The following is a 25,124-nucleotide window of genomic DNA, read 5'->3' as shown; positions in this document are numbered from 1 at the left end:
TGTGTGTGTGTGTGTGTGTGTGTGGTGTGTGTGTGTGTGTGGTGTGTGTGTGTGTGTGTGTGTGTGTGTGGTGTGTGTGTGTGTATGTGGTGTTCCTAGACATACCATACGTCCTGAACATTTCTCCTGCAGCTGTACATCCCCGTGTTCCCACAACAACATGATGTAACAGTCGGTCCGAGCAGCACGTCGACAGGAACACATTAAACTGGTCACACTTTACTACAAGTGAGGAACCAGTGAGGAACCAGTGAGGAACCAATCAGGATGGACCTTCAATGACCATCAATTTACACATGATTAACAGCTAATAATTGCTAATGATTCACAGCTCGTTCCTGATTCGTACCTTAGTAACGACACCATATTTTTTTGAAGGTCAGTCGGTCTGTAAATTTCCTCTTTGAAGCCTCCAGTCTGACATTTTGACCATCTTACTATTTCAGAGTTAGAAGTGACCATATTTGGACGAGCGAGGGACAGTATGCCCCGCCCACCTATAGCAGAAGACTTGTCAATCAAACAGACAGACTTGAACTTCACCTAACATAGTTGCTGCTATATTCACTGTTGGTTACTCGCTGTATGTTGATCATTCACCTTTTTTTTTTTTTTTTATAGCATCATAACTAATCAATAACAAACTGATCAAACAAATTAACATTGATCAGCATTGTGGTAAGAAGTACTAAAATAGGCAGAAACCACATTTCAGAAAAGTTTATTTTTGGTGTACTTTGATTTTTTTAAAATTTTGGCTCGTGTCCCATTTGCTAACATGGAGGGGGCGGGGCTTATAACCTATACAGAAACAAGCCACCAGGGGGCTAACCAAATATTTGTCAGCCATCTTTATTTAAACTTCTGTGAGCACATGTTAGCACACGTAAAAGTTGACTATAATTTCTGTATCTAACACCCTATTGGCTCTGGCACAGGAAGTGGCTGCTCTACATTTATACCTACAAAAGCTGTGATTGGCTCGGTGTGTATTTCCAGTGAACACCTGTTGGATCCAGTGAATAAAGCGTGACATGGGCAGAGTTCAGAGCTCCACAACCAGACCGGAGATAAAATTAAACCCAAGAAGAAGGCTGACTTTACAGCGTCACGTTTTGAATGTGCTCAGCTTCTATATGCAGGCGGCGGTGAGCGCTTTTGACTGCTAGCTTCCTAGAAGAAGAGGACGGAAATAACCTCGGATCGGGCCGACGGGTCGACGGGTCGACGGGTCTGTTTGCTGAGTCTGTTGGAGATCTTTGGCCTCTGCAGAGACACGAGCGTCTGCAAACACGCGGCTGCAGAGACCAACCTGCACACGCTTTAATGACTCCGCTCTTGTTCGTGACACATACCAGTTCAAAAAACGCTTTAGGGCTGATTTTAGACTTGGTTAGGGCTGATTTTAGACTTGGTTTAGGACTGATTTTAGACCTGGTTTAGGACTGATTTTAGACCTGGTTTAGGACTGATTCTAGACTTGGTTTAGGGCTGGTTTTAGACTTGGTTTAGGACTGAGTTTAGACCTGGTTTAGGGCTGATTTTAGACCTGGTTTAGGGCTGATTTTAGACTTGGTTTAGGGCTGATTTTAGACTTGGTTTAGGGCTGATTTTAGACTTGGTTTAGGACTGATTTTAGACCTGGTTTAGGACTGATTTTAGACCTGGTTTAGGACTGATTTTAGACCTGGTTTAGGACAGATTTTAGACTTGGTTTAAGACTGGTTTTAGACCTGGTTTAGGGCTGATTTTAGACTTGGTTAGGGCTGATTTTAGACCTGGTTTAGGACAGATTTTAGACTTGGTTTAAGACTGATTTTAGACCTAGTTTAGGGCTGATTTTAGACTTGGTTAGGGCTGATTTTAGACTTGGTTTAGGACTGATTTTAGACTTGGTTTAGGACTGATTTTAGACCTGGTTTAAGACTGATTTTAGACCTGGTTTAGGACTGATTCTAGACTTGGTTTAGGGCTGATTTTAGACTTGGTTTAGGACTGATTTTACACCTGGTTTAGGGCTGATTTTAGACCTGGTTTATGGCTGATTTTAGACTTGGTTTAGGACAGATTTTGGGCCGAACATCTGATGCTCCTCTTTCTCCGCTCTCTTCTGTTTTTTTTTTTTTTTTTTTTTTTTGGGGGGGGGGGGGGGGGTTCCTGATGTGGAACGAGTCTCCGAGGACAGACTGGAAAGTGATTTCTGATATTGGACTGTATAAGTAACAGCCCCCCCCCCCCCTCCCACCCCAACCCCCCCCTCTCTCTCAGGGCCACGTGCTCTCCTCCAGACTCAACAACAACAACAACAACAACAACAACAACAACAACAGCATTAGAGCCTCTGGGCTTCATTACCACCAGAGAGTGAGAAAGAAGAGTGTGTGTGTGTGTGTGTGTGTGTGTGTGTGTGTGTGTGTTTCTCAGAAATAGTAACCAGAAGAAGAGCATCGATCCTCCAGCAAACAGAGATGAAGTCCAGATCTGCAGGTCGGCGGTCCAACAAACACACATCTATAATTATCTGCTCTTTTAAATAGGACTCGTCTGCAATGTATTCTGGGTAAATTCAGACTAAAAGAAAACACAACTGCAGCAGAGAAGTGAAGAACAACAAAACAGGCTGACTTTTTATTCAATTATAGATTTTTCTTTTCGACTTTTAATTAACCTGCAAAACATAAAATATGTTGTTCACTGTTTCATTCGGAGTCGGTCTGAATAACTATTTCACAATATTGAAATGTTTTTAAAGATTCAGCACCTGTAATTTAAAACTAGATTATAAGATTAAAGTATCTTCTTCTTCTGTGGTGTCGCTGGAAGTCTTTCTGTTTTTCCGTTTTTAAGGGGACAAAAAGATGATTTTTATTCTGCGAGAGCTCGAGGTCCTGCTGTGTGTGTGTGTGTGTGTGTGTGTGTGTGTGTGTGTGTGTGTGTGTGTGTGTGTGTGTGTGTGTTTCATGAGTGTGTGTGTTTCATGAGTGTGTGTGTGTTATGAGTGTGTGTGTGTTATGAGTGTGTGTGTGTGTGTGTTATGAGTGTGTGTGTGTGTGTGTGTGTTATGAGTGTGTGTGTGTGTGTGTGTGTGTGTGTGTGTGTGTGTGTTTCATGAGTGTGTGTGTGTTATGAGTGTGTGTGTGTGTGTGTGTGTGTTTCATGAGTGTGTGTGTGTTATGAGTGTGTGTGTGTTATGAGTGTGTGTGTGTGTGTGTGTGTGTGTGTGTGTGTGTGTGTTTCATGAGTGTGTGTGTGTTATGAGTGTGTGTGTGTTATGAGTGTGTGTGTGTGTTTCATGAGTGTGTGTGTGTTATGAGTGTGTGTGTTTCATGAGTGTGTGTGTGTGTGTGTGTGTGTGTGTGTGTGTGTGTGTGTGTGTGTGTGTGTGTGTGTGTTCATGAGTGTGTGTGTGTTATGAGTGTGTGTTCTGTGGCCTCGTGCTTCATTCAGGTTAAAACTCTCCCATGTTGTTCAGTCTGCAGGATTTCAACGTGTAAACTGTTTCATGTTTGACAAATTCAGCTTCATGAACTTTTATGTTGCAAAATCAAAAACTCTTAATTGTGCAACAACTCGGAAACCAAAAGGACAATGTTTATTTGTTTTCTTTAATGCAGAAGAAACTGGTTCTATAGAGAGAGATATAAGTTATCTCGGTGTTGTTAGCTAAAGTCACTCCTTCTTATTAGTTTTCTGGAGGTCCATCTGAAAATAATCCCTCATTCATTAGAAAAGAAGATTCAAGAAGACCTGTTTTTGGGGGCGTGTCTGTTTGATTGACAGGCCTGCGGTGCAGTCAGGTTACAGCTGTCGGTGGGCGGGACGTAGTATCGTCAGGTTTCCGATCAGATAGGTCAGATCCACCTCTGGCTCCTCCCCCAGCTCGTCCAAATATGGTCACTTCCTGCTCCAAACCGCTCCAAACTAACAAAGATGGTGACGGACAGAATCTGAACTGGAGGATTCATAACGTTCACAAACCAACGATGACATCACTGATGGTTGATGACATCACTGATGGTTGATGACATCACTGATGGTTGGCACTTAATAAAAGCAAAGACAATAAGGCTCATGTAAAGTCCTGGTTTATAATAATTAAAATAGTTTCCCTTTGTGTGCTCAGATGTTCAGGGTTCATGAGGACATGGGGGCGGAGCTAAACATGTCCTCTGTGACCTGCCGCTGGATGAACGACAGCGATTAAGAAATCTGCTGGATGTGCAGGGTGTGGTCTCTGTGCACAAAACAGCACCGTCAGCAGGTCTGCACACACACACACACACACACACACACACACACACACACACACACACACACACACACACACACACACACACACACACACACCTGCAGCCTGTTACGTAACCGTGTACATCCAGAGAATCAGGAGGTCGGCGTTCCCCAGCAGCATTTCTCCGTGCTGTCATCATATCGTCCGTGTTGATCAATCCCATCAGAAGTTCACCCGTGTTCTCGCTTCACGCTGCGTTACGTAAGACGGAGAAGAAGTTCAGCCGACTTTAATCTTTAAACGATTTCCTTCAATTCAAACCGTTTATCGACTACATCATCGGATGTTTATTAAACACGGTTTTCGAGTCGTTCGACACGAATATCTGAGACGCTGTTGGAGGTTAAAATTTAAAACAAGCACCTGAAACGTCCCAAATCTTCCTGCACTGAACAGGAAAACTGTGAATATCAACATCAGTGATGTCATCGTTGGTTTGTGAACGCTATACAGACACGCCCCCAAAAACAGGTCTTCTTGAATCTTCTTTTCTAATGAATGAGGGATTATTTTCAGATGGACCTCCAGAAAACTAATAAGAAGGAGTGACTTTAGCTAACAACACCGAGATAACTGATGGACACATTTTATTCACTTTGGATTTGATGAGAGAAGTTGAATGGGAGTCTATGGAGCCGGAGGCTTTTTGGAGACGACCTCTAGTGGCACTCGCTGGTATTGCAGCTGAAGACACTTCTGGATCAGAACCATTTTACAGACCTGAAGCTACGAACTCTTTTATATCCAGTCTGTAGTTTTATATCCAGTCAGTGGTTTTATATCCAGTCTGTAGTTTTATATCCAGTCTGTGTTTTAAATCCAGTCTGTAGTTTTATATCCAGTCTGTGTTTTATATCCAGTCTGTGGTTTTATATCCAGTCTGTAGTTTTATATCCAGTCTGTAGTTTTATATCCAGTATGTAGTTTATATTCAGTCTGTAGTTTTATATCAAGTCTGTAGTTTTATATCCAGTCTGTGGTTTTATATCCTGTCTGTAGTTTTATATCCAGTCTGTAGTTTATATTCAGTCTGTAGTTTTATATCCAGTCTGTGGTTTTATATCCAGTCTGTAGTTTTATATCCAGTCTGTGGTTTTATATCCAGTCTGTAGTTTTATATCCAGTCTGTGTTTTATATCCTGTCTGTAGTTTTATATCCAGTCTGTAGTTTTATATCCAGTCTGTGGTTTTATATCCAGTCTGTAGTTTTACATCCAGTCTGTAGTTTTATATCCTGTCTGTGGTTTTATATCCAGTCTGTAGTTTATATCCAGTCTGTAGTTTTATATCCAGTCAGTGGTTTTATATCCAGTCTGTAGTTTTATATCCAGTCTGTAGTTTATATTCAGTCTGTAGTTTTATATCCAGTCTGTAGTTTTATATCCAGTCTGTGGTTTTATATCCTGTCTGTAGTTTTATATCCAGTCTGTAGTTTATATTCAGTCTGTAGTTTTATATCCAGTCTGTGATTTTATATCCAGTCTGTAGTTTTATATCCAGTCTGTAGTTTTATATCCTGTCTGTAGTTTATATTCAGTCTGTAGTTTCATATCCAGTCTGTAGTTTTATATCCAGTCAGTGGTTTTATATCCAGTCTGTAGTTTTATATCCAGTCTGTAGTTTTATTTCCAGTCTGTGGTTTTATATCCAGTCTGTAGTTTTATATCCAGTCTGTGGTTTTATATCCTGTCTGTAGTTTTATATCCAGTCTGTGTTTTATATCCAGTCTGTAGTTTTATATCCAGTCTGTAGTTTTATATTCAGTCTGTGTTTTATATCCAGTCTGTGGTTTTATATCTAGTCTGTAGTTTTATATCCAGTCTGTGGTTTTATATCCAGTCTGTGTTTTAAATCCAGTCTGTGGTTTTATATCCAGTCTGTAGCTTTAAATCCAGTCTGTAGTTTTATATCCAGTCTGTAGTTTATATTCAGTCTGTAGTTTTATATCCAGTCTGTGGTTTTATATCCAGTCTGTGGTTTTATATCCTGTCTGTGGTTTTACATCCAGTCTGTAGTTTTATATCCAGTCTGTAGTTTTATATCCAGTCTGTGGTTTTATATCCTGTCTGTAGTTTTATATCCTGTCTGTAGTTTATATTCAGTCTGTAGTTTTATATTCAGTCTGTAGTTTCATATCCAGTCTGTAGTTTTATATCCAGTCAGTGGTTTTATATCCAGTCTGTAGTTTTATATCCAGTCTGTAGTTTTATATCCAGTCTGTAGTTTTATTTCCAGTCTGTGGTTTTATATCCAGTCTGTAGTTTTATATCCAGTCTGTGGTTTTATATCCTGTCTGTAGTTTTATATCCAGTCTGTGTTTTATATCCAGTCTGTAGTTTTATATCCAGTCTGTAGTTTTATATTCAGTCTGTGTTTTATATCCAGTCTGTGGTTTTATATCTAGTCTGTAGTTTTATATCCAGTCTGTGGTTTTATATCCAGTCTGTGTTTTAAATCCAGTCTGTGGTTTTATATCCAGTCTGTAGCTTTAAATCCAGTCTGTAGTTTTATATCCAGTCTGTAGTTTATATTCAGTCTGTAGTTTTATATCCAGTCTGTGGTTTTATATCCTGTCTGTGGTTTTATATCCAGTCTGTAGTTTTATATCCAGTCTGTAGTTTTATATCCAGTCTGTGGTTTTATATCCTGTCTGTAGTTTTATATCCAGTCTGTGGTTTTATATCCAGTCTGTAGTTTTATATCCAGTCTGTGGTTTTATATCCAGTCTGTAGTTTTATATCCAGTCTGTGGTTTTATATCCAGTCTGTGGTTTTATATTCAGTCTGTAGTTTTATATCCAGTCTGTGGTTTTATATCCAGTCTGTAGTTTTATATCCAGTCAGTGGTTTTATATCCAGTCTGTAGTTTTATATCCAGTCTGTAGTTTATATTCAGTCTGTAGTTTTATATCCAGTCTGTAGTTTTATATCCAGTCTGTGGTTTTATATCCTGTCTGTAGTTTTATATCCAGTCTGTAGTTTATATTCAGTCTGTAGTTTTATATCCAGTCTGTAGTTTTATATCCAGTCTGTGGTTTTATATCCTGTCTGTAGTTTTATATCCAGTCTGTAGTTTATATTCAGTCTGTAGTTTTATATCCAGTCTGTGATTTTATATCCAGTCTGTAGTTTTATATCCAGTCTGTAGTTTTATATCCTGTCTGTAGTTTATATTCAGTCTGTAGTTTTATATTCAGTCTGTAGTTTCATATCCAGTCTGTAGTTTTATATCCAGTCAGTGGTTTTATATCCAGTCTGTAGTTTTATATCCAGTCTGTAGTTTTATATCCAGTCTGTAGTTTTATTTCCAGTCTGTGGTTTTATATCCAGTCTGTAGTTTTATATCCAGTCTGTGGTTTTATATCCTGTCTGTAGTTTTATATCCAGTCTGTGTTTTATATCCAGTCTGTAGTTTTATATCCAGTCTGTAGTTTTATATTCAGTCTGTGTTTTATATCCAGTCTGTGGTTTTATATCTAGTCTGTAGTTTTATATCCAGTCTGTGGTTTTATATCCAGTCTGTGTTTTAAATCCAGTCTGTGGTTTTATATCCAGTCTGTAGCTTTAAATCCAGTCTGTAGTTTTATATCCAGTCTGTAGTTTATATTCAGTCTGTAGTTTTATATCCAGTCTGTGGTTTTATATCCAGTCTGTGGTTTTATATCCTGTCTGTGGTTTTATATCCAGTCTGTAGTTTTATATCCAGTCTGTAGTTTTATATCCAGTCTGTGGTTTTATATCCTGTCTGTAGTTTTATATCCTGTCTGTAGTTTATATTCAGTCTGTAGTTTTATATTCAGTCTGTAGTTTCATATCCAGTCTGTAGTTTTATATCCAGTCAGTGGTTTTATATCCAGTCTGTAGTTTTATATCCAGTCTGTAGTTTTATATCCAGTCTGTAGTTTTATTTCCAGTCTGTAGTTTTATATCCAGTCTGTAGTTTTATATCCAGTCTGTGGTTTTATATCCTGTCTGTAGTTTTATATCCAGTCTGTGTTTTATATCCAGTCTGTAGTTTTATATCCAGTCTGTAGTTTTATATTCAGTCTGTGTTTTATATCCAGTCTGTGGTTTTATATCTAGTCTGTAGTTTCATATCCAGTCTGTGGTTTTATATCCAGTCTGTGTTTTAAATCCAGTCTGTGGTTTTATATCCAGTCTGTAGCTTTAAATCCAGTCTGTAGTTTTATATCCAGTCTGTAGTTTATATTCAGTCTGTAGTTTTATATCCAGTCTGTGGTTTTATATCCTGTCTGTGGTTTTATATCCAGTCTGTAGTTTTATATCCAGTCTGTAGTTTTATATCCTGTCTGTAGTTTTATATCCAGTCTGTGGTTTTATATCCAGTCTGTAGTTTTATATCCAGTCTGTGGTTTTATATCCAGTCTGTAGTTTTATATCCAGTCTGTGGTTTTATATCCAGTCTGTGGTTTTATATTCAGTCTGTAGTTTTATATCCAGTCTGTGGTTTTATATCCAGTCTGTAGTTTTATATCCAGTCAGTGGTTTTATATCCAGTCAGTAGTTTTATATCCAGTCTGTAGTTTATATTCAGTCTGTAGTTTTATATCCAGTCTGTAGTTTTATATCCAGTCTGTGGTTTTATATCCTGTCTGTAGTTTTATATCCAGTCTGTAGTTTATATTCAGTCTGTAGTTTTATATCCAGTCTGTGGTTTTATATCCAGTCTGTAGTTTTATATCCAGTCTGTAGTTTATATTCAGTCTATAGTTTTATATCCAGTCTGTAGTTTTATATCCAGTCTGTGTTTTATATCCAGTCTGTGGTTTTATATCCAGTCTGTAGTTTTATATCCAGTCTGTGTTTTATATCCAGTCTGTAGTTTTATATCCAGTCTGTGGTTTAATATCCAGTCTGTAGTTTTATATCCTGTCTGTGGTTTTATATCCAGTCTGTAGTTTATATCCAGTCTGTAGTTTTATATCCTGTCTGTGGTTTTATATCCAGTCTGTAGTTTATATCCAGTCTGTAATTTTATATCCAGTCAGTGGTTTTATATCCAGTCTGTAGTTTTATATCCAGTCTGTAGTTTATATTCAGTCTGTAGTTTCATATCCAGTCTGTAGTTTTATATCCAGTCAGTGGTTTTATATCCAGTCTGTAGTTTTATATCCAGTCTGTAGTTTTATTTCCAGTCTGTGGTTTTATATCCAGTCTGTAGTTTTATATCCAGTCTGTGGTTTTATATCCTGTCTGTAGTTTTATATCCAGTCTGTGTTTTATATCCAGTCTGTAGTTTTATATCCAGTCTGTAGTTTTATATTCAGTCTGTGTTTTATATCCAGTCTGTGGTTTTATATCTAGTCTGTAGTTTTATATCCAGTCTGTGGTTTTATATCCAGTCTGTGTTTTAAATCCAGTCTGTGGTTTTATATCCAGTCTGTAGCTTTAAATCCAGTCTGTAGTTTTATATCCAGTCTGTAGTTTATATTCAGTCTGTAGTTTTATATCCAGTCTGTGGTTTTATATCCAGTCTGTGGTTTTATATCCTGTCTGTGGTTTTATATCCAGTCTGTAGTTTTATATCCAGTCTGTAGTTTTATATCCAGTCTGTGGTTTTATATCCTGTCTGTAGTTTTATATCCTGTCTGTAGTTTATATTCAGTCTGTAGTTTTATATTCAGTCTGTAGTTTCATATCCAGTCTGTAGTTTTATATCCAGTCAGTGGTTTTATATCCAGTCTGTAGTTTTATATCCAGTCTGTAGTTTTATATCCAGTCTGTAGTTTTATTTCCAGTCTGTGGTTTTATATCCAGTCTGTAGTTTTATATCCAGTCTGTGGTTTTATATCCTGTCTGTAGTTTTATATCCAGTCTGTGTTTTATATCCAGTCTGTAGTTTTATATCCAGTCTGTAGTTTTATATTCAGTCTGTGTTTTATATCCAGTCTGTGGTTTTATATCTAGTCTGTAGTTTTATATCCAGTCTGTGGTTTTATATCCAGTCTGTGTTTTAAATCCAGTCTGTGGTTTTATATCCAGTCTGTAGCTTTAAATCCAGTCTGTAGTTTTATATCCAGTCTGTAGTTTATATTCAGTCTGTAGTTTTATATCCAGTCTGTGGTTTTATATCCTGTCTGTGGTTTTATATCCAGTCTGTAGTTTTATATCCAGTCTGTAGTTTTATATCCAGTCTGTGGTTTTATATCCTGTCTGTAGTTTTATATCCAGTCTGTGGTTTTATATCCAGTCTGTAGTTTTATATCCAGTCTGTGGTTTTATATCCAGTCTGTAGTTTTATATCCAGTCTGTGGTTTTATATCCAGTCTGTGGTTTTATATTCAGTCTGTAGTTTTATATCCAGTCTGTGGTTTTATATCCAGTCTGTAGTTTTATATCCAGTCAGTGGTTTTATATCCAGTCTGTAGTTTTATATCCAGTCTGTAGTTTATATTCAGTCTGTAGTTTTATATCCAGTCTGTAGTTTTATATCCAGTCTGTGGTTTTATATCCTGTCTGTAGTTTTATATCCAGTCTGTAGTTTATATTCAGTCTGTAGTTTTATATCCAGTCTGTAGTTTTATATCCAGTCTGTGGTTTTATATCCTGTCTGTAGTTTTATATCCAGTCTGTAGTTTATATTCAGTCTGTAGTTTTATATCCAGTCTGTGATTTTATATCCAGTCTGTAGTTTTATATCCAGTCTGTAGTTTTATATCCTGTCTGTAGTTTATATTCAGTCTGTAGTTTTATATTCAGTCTGTAGTTTCATATCCAGTCTGTAGTTTTATATCCAGTCAGTGGTTTTATATCCAGTCTGTAGTTTTATATCCAGTCTGTAGTTTTATATCCAGTCTGTAGTTTTATTTCCAGTCTGTGGTTTTATATCCAGTCTGTAGTTTTATATCCAGTCTGTGGTTTTATATCCTGTCTGTAGTTTTATATCCAGTCTGTGTTTTATATCCAGTCTGTAGTTTTATATCCAGTCTGTAGTTTTATATTCAGTCTGTGTTTTATATCCAGTCTGTGGTTTTATATCTAGTCTGTAGTTTTATATCCAGTCTGTGGTTTTATATCCAGTCTGTGTTTTAAATCCAGTCTGTGGTTTTATATCCAGTCTGTAGCTTTAAATCCAGTCTGTAGTTTTATATCCAGTCTGTAGTTTATATTCAGTCTGTAGTTTTATATCCAGTCTGTGGTTTTATATCCAGTCTGTGGTTTTATATCCTGTCTGTGGTTTTATATCCAGTCTGTAGTTTTATATCCAGTCTGTAGTTTTATATCCAGTCTGTGGTTTTATATCCTGTCTGTAGTTTTATATCCTGTCTGTAGTTTATATTCAGTCTGTAGTTTTATATTCAGTCTGTAGTTTCATATCCAGTCTGTAGTTTTATATCCAGTCAGTGGTTTTATATCCAGTCTGTAGTTTTATATCCAGTCTGTAGTTTTATATCCAGTCTGTAGTTTTATTTCCAGTCTGTAGTTTTATATCCAGTCTGTAGTTTTATATCCAGTCTGTGGTTTTATATCCTGTCTGTAGTTTTATATCCAGTCTGTGTTTTATATCCAGTCTGTAGTTTTATATCCAGTCTGTAGTTTTATATTCAGTCTGTGTTTTATATCCAGTCTGTGGTTTTATATCTAGTCTGTAGTTTCATATCCAGTCTGTGGTTTTATATCCAGTCTGTGTTTTAAATCCAGTCTGTGGTTTTATATCCAGTCTGTAGCTTTAAATCCAGTCTGTAGTTTTATATCCAGTCTGTAGTTTATATTCAGTCTGTAGTTTTATATCCAGTCTGTGGTTTTATATCCTGTCTGTGGTTTTATATCCAGTCTGTAGTTTTATATCCAGTCTGTAGTTTTATATCCTGTCTGTAGTTTTATATCCAGTCTGTGGTTTTATATCCAGTCTGTAGTTTTATATCCAGTCTGTGGTTTTATATCCAGTCTGTAGTTTTATATCCAGTCTGTGGTTTTATATCCAGTCTGTGGTTTTATATTCAGTCTGTAGTTTTATATCCAGTCTGTGGTTTTATATCCAGTCTGTAGTTTTATATCCAGTCAGTGGTTTTATATCCAGTCAGTAGTTTTATATCCAGTCTGTAGTTTATATTCAGTCTGTAGTTTTATATCCAGTCTGTAGTTTTATATCCAGTCTGTGGTTTTATATCCTGTCTGTAGTTTTATATCCAGTCTGTAGTTTATATTCAGTCTGTAGTTTTATATCCAGTCTGTGGTTTTATATCCAGTCTGTAGTTTTATATCCAGTCTGTAGTTTATATTCAGTCTATAGTTTTATATCCAGTCTGTAGTTTTATATCCAGTCTGTGTTTTATATCCAGTCTGTGGTTTTATATCCAGTCTGTAGTTTTATATCCAGTCTGTGTTTTATATCCAGTCTGTAGTTTTATATCCAGTCTGTGGTTTAATATCCAGTCTGTAGTTTTATATCCTGTCTGTGGTTTTATATCCAGTCTGTAGTTTATATCCAGTCTGTAGTTTTATATCCTGTCTGTGGTTTTATATCCAGTCTGTAGTTTATATCCAGTCTGTAATTTTATATCCAGTCAGTGGTTTTATATCCAGTCTGTAGTTTTATATCCAGTCTGTAGTTTATATTCAGTCTGTAGTTTTATATCCAGTCTGTAGTTTTATATCCAGTCTGTGGTTTTATATCCTGTCTGTAGTTTTATATCCAGTCTGTAGTTTTATATGCAGTCTGTAGTTTTATATCCAGTCTGTGGTTTTATATCCTGTCTGTAGTTTTATATCCAGTCTGTAGTTTTATATCCAGTCTGTGGTTTTATATCCAGTCTGTAGTTTTATATCCAGTCTGTGTTTTATATCCAGTCTGTGGTTTTATATCCAGTCTGTGGTTTTATATCCAGTCTGTAGTTTTATATCCAGTGTGTAGTTTTATATCCAGTCTGTGGTTTTATATCCTGTCTGTAGTTTTATATCCAGTCTGTAGTTTTATATCCAGTCTGTAGTTTTATATCCAGTCTGTGGTTTTATATCCTGTCTGTAGTTTTATATCCAGTCTGTGGTTTTATATCCAGTCTGTAGTTTTATATCCAGTCTGTGGTTTTATATCCAGTCTGTGGTTTTATATCTAGTCTGTAGTTTTATATCCAGTCTGTGGTTTTATATCCAGTCTGTAGTTTTATATCCAGTCTGTGGTTTTATATCCAGTCTGTAGTTTTATATCCAGTCTGTGGTTTTATATCCAGTCTGTGGTTTTATATCCAGTCTGTAGTTTTATATTCAGTCTGTAGTTTTATATTCAGTCTGTAGTTTCATATCCAGTCTGTGGTTTTATATCCAGTCTGTAGTTTTATATCCAGTCTGTGGTTTTATATCCAGTCTGTAGTTTTATATCCTGTCTGTAGTTTATATTCAGTCTGTAGTTTTATATTCAGTCTGTAGTTTCATATCCAGTCTGTAGTTTTATATCCAGTCAGTGGTTTTATATCCAGTCTGTAGTTTTATATCCAGTCTGTAGTTTTATATCCAGTCTGTAGTTTTATTTCCAGTCTGTAGTTTTATATCCAGTCTGTAGTTTTATATCCAGTCTGTGGTTTTATATCCTGTCTGTAGTTTTATATCCAGTCTGTGTTTTATATCCAGTCTGTAGTTTTATATCCAGTCTGTAGTTTTATATTCAGTCTGTGTTTTATATCCAGTCTGTGGTTTTATATCCAGTCTGTAGTTTTATATCCAGTCTGTGGTTTTATATCCAGTCTGTGTTTTAAATCCAGTCTGTGGTTTTATATCCAGTCTGTAGCTTTAAATCCAGTCTGTAGTTTTATATCCAGTCTGTAGTTTATATTCAGTCTGTAGTTTTATATCCAGTCTGTGGTTTTATATCCTGTCTGTGGTTTTATATCCAGTCTGTAGTTTTATATCCAGTCTGTAGTTTTATATCCTGTCTGTAGTTTTATATCCAGTCTGTGGTTTTATATCCAGTCTGTAGTTTTATATCCAGTCTGTGGTTTTATATCCAGTCTGTAGTTTTATATCCAGTCTGTGGTTTTATATCCAGTCTGTGGTTTTATATTCAGTCTGTAGTTTTATATCCAGTCTGTGGTTTTATATCCAGTCTGTAGTTTTATATCCAGTCAGTGGTTTTATATCCAGTCAGTAGTTTTATATCCAGTCTGTAGTTTATATTCAGTCTGTAGTTTTATATCCAGTCTGTAGTTTTATATCCAGTCTGTGGTTTTATATCCTGTCTGTAGTTTTATATCCAGTCTGTAGTTTATATTCAGTCTGTAGTTTTATATCCAGTCTGTGGTTTTATATCCAGTCTGTAGTTTTATATCCAGTCTGTAGTTTATATTCAGTCTATAGTTTTATATCCAGTCTGTAGTTTTATATCCAGTCTGTGTTTTATATCCAGTCTGTGGTTTTATATCCAGTCTGTAGTTTTATATCCAGTCTGTGTTTTATATCCAGTCTGTAGTTTTATATCCAGTCTGTGGTTTAATATCCAGTCTGTAGTTTTATATCCTGTCTGTGGTTTTATATCCAGTCTGTAGTTTATATCCAGTCTGTAGTTTTATATCCTGTCTGTGGTTTTATATCCAGTCTGTAGTTTATATCCAGTCTGTAATTTTATATCCAGTCAGTGGTTTTATATCCAGTCTGTAGTTTTATATCCAGTCTGTAGTTTATATTCAGTCTGTAGTTTTATATCCAGTCTGTAGTTTTATATCCAGTCTGTGGTTTTATATCCTGTCTGTAGTTTTATATCCAGTCTGTAGTTTTATATCCAGTCTGTAGTTTTATATCCAGTCTGTGGTTTTATATCCTGTCTGTAGTTTTATATCCAGTCTGTAGTTTTATATCCAGTCTGTGGTTTTATATCCAGTCTGTAGTTTTATATCCAGTCTGTGTTTTATATCCAGTCTGTGGTTTTATATCCAGTCTGTGGTTTTATATCCAGTCTGTAGTTTTATATCCAGTCTGTGGTTTTATATCCTGTCTGTAGTTTTATATCCAGTCTGTAGTTTTATATCCAGTCTGTAGTTTTATATCCAGTCTGTGTTTTATATCCAGTCTGTGGTTTTATATCCAGTCTGTGGTTTTATATCCAGTCTGTAGTTTTATATCCAGTGTGTAGTTTTATATCCAGTCTGTGGTTTTATATCCAGTCTGTAGTTTTATATCCAGTCTGTGGTTTTATATCCTGTCTGTAGTTTTATATCCAGTCTGTGGTTTTATATCCAGTCTGTAGTTTTATATCCAGTCTGTGGTTTTATATCCAGTCTGTAGTTTTATATCCAGTCTGTGGTTTTATATCCAGTCTGTGGTTTTATATCTAGTCTGTAGTTTTATATCCAGTCTGTGGTTTTATATCCAGTCTGTAGTTTTATATCCAGTCTGTGGTTTTATATCCAGTCTGTAGTTTTATATCCAGTCTGTAGTTTTATATCCAGTCTGTGGTTTTATATCCAGTCTGTAGTTTTATATCCAGTCTGTGGTTTTATATCCAGTCTGTAGTTTTATATCCAGTCTGTAGTTTTATATCCAGTCTGTGGTTTTATATCCAGTCTGTAGTTTTATATCCAGTCTGTGGTTTTATATCCAGTCTGTAGTAAACTGTCTGTGTAGAAGTTGTCTCGGTGACGTCCTGCTCCTCCTCCAGGAGGCCGCTGATCTCCGACTGATCTGATGAGTTTAAACTTGGAGCTCCTTTTAACGTTCGTCCCTCCAACCAGAGAGCAGAAACAGAAACAAGCCTTTCAGGATCAACTTTGATAGCAGTTGGCGTGCTGCCAGCAGCTGGAGTTCATCGGGTTTGTTTCCTTATTCAAAATGTTTTCACCCCCCCCCCCCCCCCCCCTGCAGACACACCTCTCTCTCTCTCTCTCTCTCAGGAGGAATGTGAGGTCACACATGGCAGGAAGTAACATGAGAGGTTTACTTGTGCTCTGAAAACATGAACACAAACAGTCACAGGAGAGAAGTTCTGAACCGACGATGACAAAAGTATTTGGACACGTCAGTCTGAAGCTCCAGAACAAAGTCACGAACAAACGCACGTCTTTATTACAGACTGTTTCTAAAAGAGTTCGTAGCTTCAGGTCTGTAAAATGGTTCTGATCCAGAAGTGTCTTCAGCTGCAATACCAGCGAGTGCCACTAGAGGTCGGCTCCAAAAAGCCTCCGGCTCCATTGACTCCCATTCAACTTCTCTCATCAAATCCAAAGTGAATAAAATGTGTCCATCAGTTATCTCGGTGTTGTTAGCTAAAGTCACTCCTTCTTATTAGTTTTCTGGAGGTCCATCTGAAAATAATCCCTCATTCATTAGAAAAGAAGATTCAAGAAGACCTGTTTTTGGGGGCGTGTCTGTTTGATTGACAGGCCTGTGGTGCAGTCAGGTTACAGCTATCGGTGGGCGGGACGTAGTATCGTCAGGTTTCCGATCAGATCGGTCAGATCCACCTCTGGCTCCTCCCCCAGCTCGTCCAAATATGGTCACTTCCTGCTCCGAACCGCTCCGAACTAGTAAGATGGTGACGGACAGAATCTGAACTGGAGGATTCATAATGTTCACAAACCAATGATGACATCACTGATGGTTGATGACATCACTGATGGATGATGACATCACTGATGGTTGATATTTGGTGTCACCTCCATTGTTCCTATTGCAGATGGACATTTTTTACTTTTTACCAATTCAAAGCTTCATTTCTAAAAACTTGAATCTTTAACAAACAGGACTTTTATCGGACTATTTTAAGAGGCGGATTATGACCGGATAGCGGTACGATCTGGACCTCCTGTTTGTGTTTGGACCTGCAGTGTTGTCTTCATGTGTTTGTCAAGTCTAGTACGCACACACACACACACACGCACACACACACACACACACACACAAACACACACACACACACACAAACACACACACACACACACACACACAAACACACATACAAACACACATACACACACACACACACACACAAACACACACACACACACAAAGACACACACACACACACACACACACACACACACACACACACACACACATAGACATACGCACACACACACACACACACAAAGACACACACACACACACACAAAGACACACACACACACAAAGACACACACACACACACACACACACACACACACACACACACACACACACACACACACACACACACACACACATAGACATACGCACACACACACACACACACAAAGACACACACACACACACACAAAGACACACACACACACAAAGACACACACACACACACACACACACACACACACACACACACACACACACACACACACACACACCCTGAGCAGCTGCAGACAAACAGGAATTGTTTTCGGAGGTTTGTTCAGGGCGACCGCTGACTCAGGTACAGGAAGACGACGAAGAATGAGGAAGTGGGTGACACACTTTTCTGCCAGCTCACTTCCTCCCGGTGTGGACCGACTATATCGGAGGAGGAGGAGGAGGACCGGAGGAGGAGGAGGAGGAGGAGGAGGACCGGAGGAGGAGGACCGGAGTCCGGAAGGGAGGGCGGTTTAAATCCTACTGATGAATGACAGTGTTGTGGTGTGTTTCTTTCTCCCTCTTCAACATTATGTTATAAAATGGTTCTGATCCAGAAGTGTCTTCAGCTGCAATACCAGTGAGTGCCACTAGAGGTCGGCTCCAAAAAGCCTCCGGCTCCATAGACTCCCATTCAACTTCTCTCATCAAATCCAAAGTGAATAAAATGTGTCCATCAGTTATCTCGGTGTTGTTAGCTAAAGTCACTCCTTCTTATTAGTTTTCTGGAGGTCCATCTGAAAATAATCCCTCATTCATTAGAAAATCCAGATCGATCGCCTCAATCAGAGATTTTTATTCAAATCTTCAGAGATCATCTCTTTAATTTTGATGCTTTTATTCTGTCGACTCATCAAACAGCCATTATGTAATTTATGTTCTTTATTTTTATATCTCTCCCGTTATCAACTCATACACTTCCTTCAGGTGTTATTTTCCCCCATAAATCTGTTGGAGATATTAAAGACTCTGAAATCGAAACCCGACTGTGAGATAGAGATGGACATATTTATCATATCATATTTATAAAAAAACGTATTTAAATTTTGTTAACAATGAAGTGAAAAGTCAGACTGGTATCATAATGATTTATGTTTTATATATTTATTATTTCTAATTTAATAACCCTTTATATTTGCACTAAAGGTGGTGAAAGATTCACATAAAGTTAATTGATTTGCAACCTGCAGTTTAATATAATCTGCACTGTGTGTGGTAAAATAATAAAGTGATTAAACATGTTTTTTTCAGGTCTGTATTGTTGTGTTGCAGGAAGTGGTGACGGTGTTATTTTGGTTTCTAGTGTAACCGCTGACACACACACACACACACACACACACAGCAGACCTGAGCTGGGGCCCTCTGATTGGCTGTTGTACCACATGGTGTGCAGTGGTAGTAGCTCCTTATATGGTCACGAGGGCTCCGTGTTTGACTGGAGCATCGGGTTCAGTTTCTGAGAAGCAGAAATGTACACGGTGTTCTCACACACACACACACACACACACACACACCCTGCTATTGTCCGCGATACGGGCCGGAGCCAGAGGCTGAGCCACACGTTTACTGGTGCAAACTAACTCAGGTGGAGGGCTTATTGTGTTTTACATGCTCAGTGTGCAGTGTTATAGTCACACACACGCACACACACACACACACACACACACACACACACACACACACACCTCTGACCTCATTATTTCACATAAAATGCCTCCACAAAGGGTTTTTATGACCCTCTTCCACATGTTTTATTCCAACAGGTGGTGCTGGTTTTAAAATCAGTCGATCTGGGCCACAGATTCCGGGTCTGACTTGGATGCATCAGCTGCTGTGAGCTGTTGTTTTGAAGGCACGTGCATATAAAACATGACCATGATATTGATTGTCTCGCTGGTTATTTCTTGATGTTTGCTGGACGTCGGCCCTTTTGTTTGTTTTCGCCTGAACAGACGCGTCATTATGTAACGTCCCTTTCGGACGGAGCAGCCTACGGTGGCGGCGTGGCCGGGGCGGGGCGGGAAACCCCGGCACCGGGAACATAAAGCACGCGCGTTATATCTGCGGTGTCGAGTTTTAAAGTTGAAGATATGATCGTAATTAATAAAAAAGAAAGCCTGACGATTCGCTGCGCGTCTCCAATGAGACGGTGTGATCTGGTTTGGTTTGCCCTGCTCCCCCTCCCCCTGCAGCGAACATGGTTCAGTCCACTACAACGTCATCCATTGTTTACAAATCCACGCATCTTGTTGGTCAGTGCGGAGCGGCGGTGAGAGATCCAGGAGCGGCCCTAACAGATCCAGGAGCGGCCCTAACAGATCCAGGAGCGGCCCGGAGAGATCCAGGAGCGGCCCTAACAGATCCAGGAGCGGCCCGGAGAGATCCAGGAGCGGCCCTAACAGATCCAGGAGCGGCGGTGAGAGATCCAGGAGCGGCCCTAACAGATCCAGGAGCGGCCCTAACAGATCCAGGAGCGGCCCGGAGAGATCCAGGAGCGGCCCGGAGAGATCCAGGAGCGGCCCTAACAGATCCAGGAGCGGCCCGGAGAGATCCAGGAGCGGCCCTAACAGATCCAGGAGCGGCCCTAACAGATCCAGGAGCGGCCCGGAGAGATCCAGGAGCGGCCCGGAGGCTCTCATTCATCCCGGCCACGAAAACAAGCCCTGAGCTCCAGCCCGACCCCCCGAGCCTCGGCCACCATGCCCTGCCGGAAGGAGAACTACATCTTTCTGGAGCAGTCCGTCACCGTGGACTCCAAAGAGGTGGATGCGCTGGTGACGAAGATCGGCGAAGCGCTGCAGCTCCACAGCAACACCGGCGGCCACCAGAAGACGGTGTCCGTGTCCGTGTCCTGCCTGCACGGGCTCACCGGCAGCGGCGGCGTCAAACCGGCGGCCATCATCGGCGGCGGCACGGGACCTCCGGCGCAGCGGCAAGGCTGCTGTATGCGGCTCCGGAGCCGGGGACACCGACGGAGCAGCAGGGCGAGTCCGTACAGCATCCCCGGGTCCGACCGGGACTGGGACCGGATCAGACCGTGGAGCAAGAAACGGATCACCGAGGAGGACGACCCGCACCGGCTGCTGCAGGAGCTCATCTTGTCGGGGAACCTGATCAAAGAGGCCGTGAGGCGGCTGCAGTTCTCGGCCGCGGACCGCGGAGAGTTCCCCCGGGCCGCGGACCACCTGCCGCGCTGAGAACACCCCGACGGCCGGACCGGGGGTCGAACCGAACCGGCCCCTCCTGGACGGACTCAACCACCGAGACCGGACTCGGACTAAATCGAGTTAAATTTCACAGAACTCGCAGCTGTTTTCTAAAGTTCGTCCCGTTCACCGCGGTGCGTGTCGGCCATGTTGGCCGGCCGTTAGCCGCCCGGTTTGTTTACGTTTGAATGTTGTGTCCGGACCGAGCCACAACGGACTCTCCGGTTTCACACAAACAAACAAACAAACAAACAAACAAACAAAAGGATTTCTGTTGTTTTTCACTTTGTAAAAACTGCCGTCGGAGTTACGTCAGCGGGAAAACGGAGTCCGAACAATGGCTTTGTTCTCCGGGTGGTGAGTCACTGAACGGTGGCAGGAAGTCCCGGCGCCTTCATTTATTCACCGGAATGTCTCCGGTGTGTGTTGTTGTTTGTTTTGGGTGGGGGTGATCTGGGGGGGGGGGGGGGTGTTTACAGTGCCGGTGCTCGTTGTTCAGAGCTGCTGTCCGGGGCCGAGGGTCGCTGCCCAACGGCCCGCGGGCGGCACCGGTTGTCCCGGCTTAGAACACACCAGCCTCCCGTGGTCCCCCCCCCCCCCCTCCCCCCAGGAGACTATTTTGATAATAATTTGTCTGATTTCACAAAAATATTCACATTGATTAAAATCTCCTTCCTCTTCAAAAAGCTTTAAAATATGCAAAAATATTTCATCTGTCAAAGTAACTGCAGACAAGAGCTGCCTCAGACCTCCCTGTGGAGACCCCCCCCACCCCCAACCCCTCCCCACCCCCCCACACACAGACCCCCCACCCCCACCCCCAACAGACCCCCCCCCACCCCCAACAGACCCACCCCCAACCCCTCCCCACCCCCCACACACAGACACCCCCCCCCCACACACACACAGAGACCCCCCCCACCCCCCACACACAGACCACCCCCACCCCCAACAGACCCCCCCCCCCACCCCCAACAGACCCACCCCCAACCCCTCCCCACCCCCCACACACAGACACCCCCCCCCCACCCCGGAGGCTTCACGTTTTTCTACATCAGACTTCAAAGTTAAACTGCCCCCCCCCCCCCATTGGCTTCCCAAACTATTTGTGATGTCACACACACATGACATCACTGCTGGTGCTCTCACCTGTTGGGACTTCCTGGTTGTGGAGTTCTGTGTTGTTTTTTGTTTTTTTTTAACGATCTGTATAAAAGAGAATTGAACTCGATTGCTTCGTACCGAAGTCTCCGATAATGTTCCTGAGTTTTCAGGACTTTTGTTTTTGTTGTTGTCGTCTTAATAAACACTTTTGTTTTTCCAGCCATCTGTGAAGTGTCTTTGTGAGGATGACGTGGTCTTAAAGGACACATGCTCATTATCTGACTATAAATACTACTACCCCCCCCTTCCTCCTCCCCCTCCTCCTCCTCCCCCTCCTCCCCCTCCTCCTCCTCCTCCTCCCCGCCTGATGACAGCACAGAAAAACATGTTTTGCTGATGTGAAGCGGTTAAAGGTCCTCCATGCAGCCGGCAGCACACACGCGCACACACACACACACACACACACACACACACACACACACACACACACACAGACACACACACACACACACAGACACACACACACACACACACACACAGACACACACACACACACACACACACACAGACACACACACACACACACACACACACACACACACACACACACACACACACACAGACACACACACACACACACACACACACACACACACACACACACACACACACACACACACAGACACACACACACACACACAGACACACACACACACACACACACACAGACACACACACACACACAGACACACACACACACACACACACACACACACAGACACACACACACACACAGACACACACACACACACACACACACAGACACACACACACACACACAGACACACACACACACACACACACACACACACAGACACACACACACACACCTGATAAATGAACTTACAGATTTAAAGCTGCAGCTGTTTTTTAATTATATTTCAGTTTAAAAGAAAGATGAATTATTGCCATGGTGATATTTCCAGGGGGAAGATCTCCGTCTTCTCTTCGCTGTGAATGAGCTCGTCTGTGTGGGCGTGTCCTCCCACGCTGCATCCCGACGCCACGGCAACACAAACGCAGGATAAAAATAGACAAAGATGGATCTGCGTTGTGTTTCTGCTGAACGAATCCTCCATGACGCTTTTATGTTTTTGTCTCTTTTCAAGCAGCATCAATGTGAAGAAGCTTCTCGACCTTCAGCTGCTTCGTTCTTCAGACTGAAGGGAATTTTTATCACGTAAAAGTAAACTCAAACCTGACTGCACCACAGGCCTGTCAATCAAACAGACACGCCCCCAAAAACAGGTCTTCTTGAATCTTCTTTTCTAATGAATGAGGGATTATTTTCAGATGGACCTCCAGAAAACTAATAAGAAGGAGTGACTTTAGCTAACAACACCGAGAGAACTGATGGACACATTTTATTCACTTTGGATTTGATGAGAGAAGTTGAATGGGAGTCTATGGAGCCGGAGGCTTTTTGGAGCCGACCTCTAGTGGCACTCGCTGGTATTGCAGCTGAAGACACTTCAACAGGTAAACAGGTGGGAAGGTCACTGCTGCCTTGACCCGGAAGGACAAAACCTTTTTCATGCTGTTTGCTCCACCTTCATCGTATCGAATTAACAGAGAGGAGGTGGAGGAGCTGCTCCCTGGGTAGAGGAGGTTTCTCCCGGGAGGACGCAGCAGCCGCAGCCGCTGTGGAGCGTCGCATCTCCGGACGTCTGTAGGTCAGTTCGCTGCTCTTTAAAGTGTGCAGTGACTGTGTGTGTCCGGTAGAGGGCAGCAGAGCACCGTGAGGTCTGTAGTCCAACTCCTTTAGGACTGTTTCCTGTCTGATCATTTTAAATGAAGACAGAATATTAAAACCACCAAAATCAGATGCAAAATTTTTAAACACTAGAAGTTTCCTTTAAGATGATGTTTTAGTTTAATTTACAATTAAAACACAACATGACCTGAAAACTGTTCTTAATTCTTTCAAGAATTAAACTGGAAACTTCAGTAATAATTTAACAACAACAACAACAAAAAGTATAAAGTGACACAAGTGGTAACCCGCATTTTATAATAAAAAAAATAGAAATTATTAAAGAAAGAATATAATCCCAAAAATATAATCATAATTTTACAACTTAATGATAAAGAGCCAAGAATGTATTAATATATGACTTCTTATTTATTGTAATATATTAAGTATACGATGTCAAATTGTGCATCACTGATGGAAGTCATAAGAATTAGAAGAGACATTTTAAGTTGCATTTTTAAAACAGTCAATCAGTAAATCAGTTTTTTGTTGTTGTGTAAATTTACGTGAATAAAATCGTGATTTGAAGTAACAAATAAAGTAAAGAAGTAAAATGATAAATTTACAAGTAAAAAAACAAACATTTCAAGAATAAGAGTCACAATGTGAGAATAAAGTAGTGGAAACATTTTTTTATCAAAATATTTCACTTTTATTCTTCCGTCGTATGAAAACACTTAAAACCACGTTAAAATTAAACGAGTTCACGTCAGTTAAATACAAAACTGAAGTTCGTCTTTCTCCACTTCCACCAGAATTGAGACACATTTTCTCTTCACTGTTATTGATTTATAATCTCATGAAATGTCAGATTAGAGGATGTCAGCAGCAGCAGGATCAGGGATTTACTGCAGCTCAATCGAGACTGAAGGCTGCTGCAGAGAAACATCCTGATTTAAAACACTCATTTATTGAACTGTGACTCACAAACACAGTTTTGGCTGCAGGCTTCGCTCATGTCAGCGATTCACGATAAAACTCGTATTCACGTTGAAGAGCTGCTTCACGTGTCATCGATTATGTTTTAAACCGTCGGACTGAACTCATGGAAGACGTCATTAAACACAATCCGGCCGTAAAATACACTTAAAGACACATTAATGATGGAAACCCGTTCAGAGCTGGTGAAACGGGAACTTAATGTGACAGAATAAAACATGAAGCGAATTTTAATGACGACAGAATTAAATATCGATCAAAGATCTGTTTAATAATGTGTTTAAATTCATCAAAATATCCACATTTGTACAGCCGTGTTTTAAACGTTGGGACGAGTCAAATGAACCTTTTTAACTGGAAACAGACAGAAGACGACAAATGAAATGTTTATTCCAGCAGAAGAAAGGAGAAGGATCAGATTCAGCTTCCTCCTGTTGACGTTGTGAGTCCTGCAGCTGATGTTCGCTGGTCTTCACAGCTCGCTGCAGCGCGTCCTTTTCTTTTGAGGACTTCTGCACCTTCGGTTCAAAAGTTCATCGAGCTCACAGGTGCAGATTATTGTTAATGATTAAAACATTTTCTAAAGACTATTATCTACGTTATGAAGACAAACTCTAACACGACTAAAATAACAATATATTAGCTGAGCATCCAAAACAAAACATGAACTTCCGCGACCTCTGACCTTTCTGGAAACGTCAGCAAAACAACTGGTGAACTCGAAGCTT

The 25,124-nt window shown here is 40.3% G+C and overlaps 1 protein-coding gene across 1 annotated transcript; it reads left to right on the top strand.

Moving 5' to 3' along the window:
- The first annotated feature begins 19,444 nt into the window (after positions 1 to 19,444).
- Positions 19,445 to 21,863, top strand: gbp (glycogen synthase kinase binding protein). The gene has a single exon (XM_069176709.1). It carries the CDS (start codon positions 20,034 to 20,036, stop codon positions 20,529 to 20,531), a length of 498 nt encoding a protein of 165 aa, XP_069032810.1. The 5' UTR covers positions 19,445 to 20,033; the 3' UTR covers positions 20,532 to 21,863.
- The last annotated feature ends 3,261 nt before the right edge of the window (positions 21,864 to 25,124 follow it).

This window comes from Embiotoca jacksoni, unplaced genomic scaffold (assembly GCF_022577435.1).
Source record: "Embiotoca jacksoni isolate LCO1_2020_lvr unplaced genomic scaffold, fEmbJac1.0.p SCAF_106, whole genome shotgun sequence".
Lineage (NCBI taxonomy): Eukaryota > Metazoa > Chordata > Actinopteri > Embiotocidae > Embiotoca > Embiotoca jacksoni.
This window is presented reverse-complemented; position numbering and strand designations above follow the sequence as displayed.